Here is a 6,265-nt window from a genome sequence, read left to right as displayed (position 1 = left end):
GACATTGTTGCTGATCTGCTGCTGAAGGTCACGGGCATCGCCGCGTGCCAAGTCTGGCACAGAGACGCACAACAAGGCAACCCTCCATATGCAATGTATAAGTCAACACTATTGAATAAGACTTTCAATATAGATGATTATGATGGCCGAGTATACAATTACACGCTTTACTTTACATTTTGTACAGGGCCAATATGCCTGGTTGGAGATGTTTTCATTCACACACAGAAAATGAACCCATTATTCTCATTTATAATATTGCAATATTTTTTTCGGGTCAAATTTCAAGATTAAGCGTCATGCAGAGAGACGCTGCTTATTATACAACTTGAACCCCAGCATCCATCCATATTCTGGGGGGAACATTAGCCAAAAGCTTGTAGATCGGCTATTTTTGGTGAAGAGATTTGGTTGTGCAGAGGGGGAAAGCGGTCCACGTTCAGCCAACTCAGGTCCATTTTACTAAGTCTAGACTAGGGTTTAAGACCAATTCTTCTGTCTGTCTGTCTGTCTGTCTGTCTGTCTCTCTGCCTCTCTCTCTCTCTCTCTCTCTCTCTCTCTCTCTCTCTCTCTCTCTCTCTCTCTCTCTCTCTCTCTGTCTCTGTCTCTCTTCCAGATGTCAGGTGCAGTGGGAGAGTCTGACACTTTTCAAAACAATGATAACAAGCTGCAGGCTCGTCCTTCAGCCGTCTACCCCTGGAGCTCTCTCTCTCCACAGGCGTGTGTGTGCACACTGTGGCCATGGCCCACACTACTAAAATGACCAATACACAATAAGCGCAAATGGCCAGTGCACGGAGGCTTGCGCGCAAACACACACACACACGCACGTATAGTTTGTGTGTGCGTCTGGCTCTCACACTCACACACACATCATCATCATGCAAAAGTATGGACGATATTCTGAAGAAACACGTGCTGGTCTGCATGCCTGCCTGCCATGCGCTTGCTATCTCAGCCTTTTGCTCTTTGACCATAATAACTGACTGACCTACAAGCTACAAGTACATTTGCACCCCAGCAGCTTTTACATGGTCCGTCGGTATATATTTAGAGTTTTGTGTTTTGTTTTATGTCATTTAAAAAAAAATCTCCAGTGGTGTAAAGTAACTAAGTACATTTACTCAAGTACTGTAATTTTGAGGTACTTTTACTTTACTGGAGTATTTCCAATTTTCTATACTTTTACTTTTACTCCACTACAATTTTTTTTTAACTTTAGTGACTAGTTACTTTGTATATTTTGAATATTATTACAAAACCACTTCAGACCGATATGCTTTGGCAATTTGAAAATAGGCAATCTACAAGCTCACAACGCCATTGTGAACTTGTAGATCTGCTATATTTTGAAATGATTTGTATACATTTTTTACATTTGAAAACTTGTGAAATGGGACATTCTGCATAATGAGTACTTTCTACTTTTGGTAGCCTACTTTAAGTAAGCATTTTTGATACCAATACTTTTACTTTTACTCAAGTAAATTCTGAATGCCAAACTTTTACTTGTAACAGAGTATTTCTACATTGCGGTATTGATACTTTTACTCAAGTAAAACAAATGTGAGTACTTCCTCCAGACCTCCACCACTGTGTGTATGTATCTCTTACTTCTCGTAGTCGTGCTTGCAGTAGAGCAGGCGGTCCCTGCAGTAACACGTCCCGCTCAGCGCGCTCAGACACACGGCGCACTTCACGCACGACTCGTGCCACGAGCGCTCGTTCACACGCAGCAGAAAGCGGTCCGCGATGGGAGACTCACACCCAGCACACACCTCTCCTCCGCCGCCGTACTCTGAACCTGCAACCACACACACACACACACACACACACACACACACACACACACACACACACACACACACACACACACACACACACGAGGAGGAGACAGTACAGTGAGAGGCACTTGGACTTGGCCTATACCGAACAGTTCGTCCGAACACTTCTTTTTTCTTTAAAAAAAACATTATTACAAAATAATTGCCCAATTATTTTGTAATTTTTTTTTTTGTTACAGTACATGAAGTGCCACGTTTTTTCTTGATGGTCAATGTGCCAAAGCAACATTATGTTTAATCATAACACCACATCAAAATAAAATTCAGATTTTGATTTTGATATATAGGCCTACATAACAACCTCATTTGTTGTTCTTATATTTTCTTTCACATCAGGACATTGTAATGATAATCCACCTGTCTCCCAGAACACCCCTCCCCCCACCAGTCAGAGTTTGAATGAATGTAGAATTATGTACAGGATGTAATTTGCATATGTGAGGACTGGAGACTTAATTTAATTGACTACATTTAAAAAAATATATTCTATTTTAAACCAAAAGTCCTCTCTCTTACACTTACGCCAGTGTGCCAGTGATTACCCTCCCGCATGCATGTGCCAATGTTGGCACCCACAAGGTTGCCTACTAGCCTATATAGGCTAGCTAGCTGATTGGTTCTCCAAGTGGGGTCCAGGGACCCTTAGGGGGGTACCAGGGGGTCCCCTGCTAAATTAGCTAATATAGCGTCACAATCATTTTTAACCACTTTAACCACAATCTACATGCTCATAGGTGCTGCGTGCTATGAGCTAGTCAGCCAAATAGGCTACATATCATTTTGGGGGTCCTTGACTCTTTGACATGAAAATGTTTGAGAACCAATGAGCTATAGCTGATTGGAAAAGAAATGGCCGACCAAAAGGCCAAAGGCCAAATAAGTTATGTTTATAATACATAATGCCATTTGCCTAATAGACGAGTTAATTGAAAGAAAAAGTTGACAAAAAGTGCATGACCATATATTTGTAGACGTATACCCTATCTGTCAAAAGGATACAACGCATTCGCAACAAAAAAAAGCTTATTTCCATTGTGGTCCTTTTTGTGCAAATGTGTGTGTAAAGTGACTGAGTGCCATGTGTTTGTCACTCACTCACCGAACGGTGTTGAAGATGGAGGCTGTTGTTGCAGACATGATGACTGAGTCTCTTCTGTCTTCATCCCTGAGCTGCGAACCTCGCTGTGGTCACAGAAACACACAGAGAGAGTTTTCCCTTGACGCCACTTCAAAGTATATGGATTGAATGACCGCAATAATTTCTTATGAGTTATAAGAAAGAAAATCAATGTGGAGAACACACACACACACACACACACACACACACACACACACACACACACACACACACACACACGCACACACGCACACACGCACACACACACACACACACACACACACACACACACACACACACACACACACACACACACGGGAAATATGTAGCCTTTTACAATTTTCCCTTTGTTTTCCTTCCTTTTAAAAATAAATAAAAAATTGACCAAATCATTGATGTAGCAAATAAATTGTTGTCGGTAGTTTTTACTCTTAAGGGCCTTCGCTGATCTTGAAGTTGGAAGGAACAGCCGTGATATGAGGGGTATTATATCTGCCTCCAAGTCGTTTGTTTATCTTGGTCATAATTTAGAAACGAAATAAGAGCAAATCACAGCCTGTATTTGGCTATTCATCATTTTTTAGCTGATCTTGACTAACAACTGTTGGAATTAAACGCAATTCACTCAAAAGCACAAGCCAGACATGGGCCTATTTTGAAAGAAAAATAAACCTTCAGCAAATCATGGAAATTAAAATTATATATTAGACACATTATTGATTATAGTGTGATATTTTATTTATATTTAATAATATGTTCAGATGAATATGCATAATTTATGGTAGGGTAATATGGACAATAACAATCGCTCTATATTAGACTAATATCAAAATGCATTTTTCCCCCACTTACATTTCTAAAATGTTATACAACCTTATATTCCTGTTTTCATCACAAGATATCCCAGATAATTACAGTTTTATTTTGGCCTACACTTTTTTCCTCGAAATGGCCAATTTACAATTAAGAGAAACAATTGAGTGAGATTTATTTTTGGTAGAATAAGGAAACCAGTGAAACCAGATTCAGTGTTAGAAATATTAGCTTTATTATACAGCTGGAAGGAAACATTTTAATTCATAATTTCCTTAAATTAATTTAGGTAGAATTTCATATAGCTATTATTGACAACACTTTAGAAATGATGAAAATGTAAAATAATTGGAAGACATATTTTATATCCAAAGACTGGATGCAAGTAAAAAAGGCTATAACCCATTAAACTAAGCCAACCATGAGCCTAATAGCTGGCTATATATAACATCTTCTGTAAATATTAAATAATTGGATAATTACGTTGGAACCTGTTAAAATATTCATTGATAATAATGCAATGATGAAACAAGACATGAGAATATTCTGTGAATATACGGATAACCTTACTTTCTCGTTTGGGGTATATCTATGCCTCAATATCATAATATATTTGTGCCATGGATCTACATTATAATTAAACTACGATATTTCTTTAGCATGACACCTATCTGTTTGAATCGATTATTATAACTTTCCAAAAGCAGCACATTGAGGCAATTTTACAGGCCTTTCATTAATCAATAGAATTTAAACAAAATAATGACCGTTAAAACTTGGCTCAAATGTTTTAAATCATATTGTAAATATGATCATATTGTAGATATGTGAATTTAAAAGAAGTTAGGTATGACTTTCTCGGTTGTACAACGAGCCAAATATAAGCAAGATAAAGGCATTAGGCATTAGGGGCAATGATCATATAAATTATAATGGTAAATAAATACAATATTCAGCTTGTCTAATTATGGTTCTAATTGTTAGAAAATAAACAATAGCCACAAAACAGCTTCACTAGATTATGTCTAATCAACGATAAATATTCAATTTAGTTATTATTTTTGATGATTTGAACTGAAATACCAGATTACGAGTCGTAGATTAGGCTATAGTGCACACAGGAATCATGGTGACAAAACCTTACATTTCGTGCCAAGAAAAGTTCAGATCAGATAGCCATAGATAGCCTAAACAATTAGAAGATACAAGTATATCCTTTTAACCCATTAAAACAGGCAAAACTGCAGCATCTGTGTCATTTCAGATTTATACATTGGCTATTTTTGAACATTTTTTGAAAAATATTGAAAGCGTGAGAACTACTGATTTATAAGGCATGTGTATAGAATCTGCCCCAGGTGTTAATTAGTTACAGGAACAAAATGGCACTATATAGTCAATGAAAAGTATAATGGTGTTGTAACAACATCAAACTGTATGTAAAACACACTACATCTCAATCTCATTCACTGCATGCCAACCTGCCCATAGGTTCCGGTGGGAGCACGCACGCACGCACACACACACACACACACACACACACACACACACACACACACACACACACACACACACACACACACACACACACACACACACACACACGCACACGCATGCACGCACGCACACACACAAGCAGGCACACACACACACACACACACACACACACACACACACACACACACACACACACACACACACACACACACACACACACACACACACACACACACACACACACAAGCATGCAGCCTACCTTGAGGTGAAACACACTCCTCCAGATATCTCGGTTGGCAGCATTAAAATGAGGGTATAACTTTAGACCAGTGAATAAAGAGACGCGTTTCAACCCCTTTCCTTATCCTCTTTTCTTATCTCACATACTAGTCCAGAGTGCCGACAAAAACCTAAAAGACAAACACCATGTTGAGACCAAACTCTTGTCTATTGTCTTCTCCTCCTCTCCTGGCTCGGCTACAGCCCTGTGTGTTCACTGCTCTCTGAGTTGGTTGTGCATAAAATGCTCGGGAGGGAGGAGATGATGATGACGGAAGAGGGAGGGAGAAGATTTGGAAGATGATGAAGGAAGATGAGAGATGATGCATCCTACGTATTGATAGCAGGACTAATATGAGAATGATCTCTTGCGTCTGTGTTGTACTATATAGGCGTTGAATATGTGCAACAAAGATAGATGGAGACTTGAAATAATATCCTGCTCTTGATAAACGTGAGAAATGGATCGATCCTCTTGGGAAACTATACTAACAACAGTTAGATCATTATGCAACATTTTATGATTAATTTGCAATTATCTAATTGTAGTGCAGTTAGCAGTGTTTTAATCTGAACAAAGGCATGCCGAGATATTAGATACAAATGCATGGCCATTAGTCAAAAATACTAGCTTATAGGAGCCACTTTGAATTAAAATGGGAATAAATAAAGGACAGAACTATGTCTGCAGGAAAATATATATTCAAAGTGTAGA

General features: G+C 38.6%; 1 protein-coding gene across 1 annotated transcript in view; it reads right to left on the bottom strand.

Annotated features, from left to right (window-relative positions):
• Nucleotides 1-5,574, bottom strand: part of lmx1al (LIM homeobox transcription factor 1, alpha-like) — a gene marked incomplete at both ends in the record, with an annotated part of 20,856 nt that extends 15,282 nt beyond the window's left edge. The window contains 3 exons of the mRNA XM_080447843.1: nucleotides 1,615-1,804; nucleotides 2,944-3,026; nucleotides 5,531-5,574. Coding sequence (XP_080303969.1) covers nucleotides 1,615-1,804; nucleotides 2,944-3,026; nucleotides 5,531-5,574 — 317 coding nt within the window. The remainder of the gene's footprint in view (nucleotides 1-1,614; nucleotides 1,805-2,943; nucleotides 3,027-5,530) is intronic.
• Between the last annotated feature and the right edge of the window lie 691 nt (nucleotides 5,575-6,265).

This window comes from Gymnoscopelus braueri (genome assembly GCF_963280865.1).
Source record: "Gymnoscopelus braueri genome assembly, chromosome: 13".
NCBI classification, from domain to species: domain Eukaryota; kingdom Metazoa; phylum Chordata; class Actinopteri; order Myctophiformes; family Myctophidae; genus Gymnoscopelus; species Gymnoscopelus braueri.
This window is presented reverse-complemented; position numbering and strand designations above follow the sequence as displayed.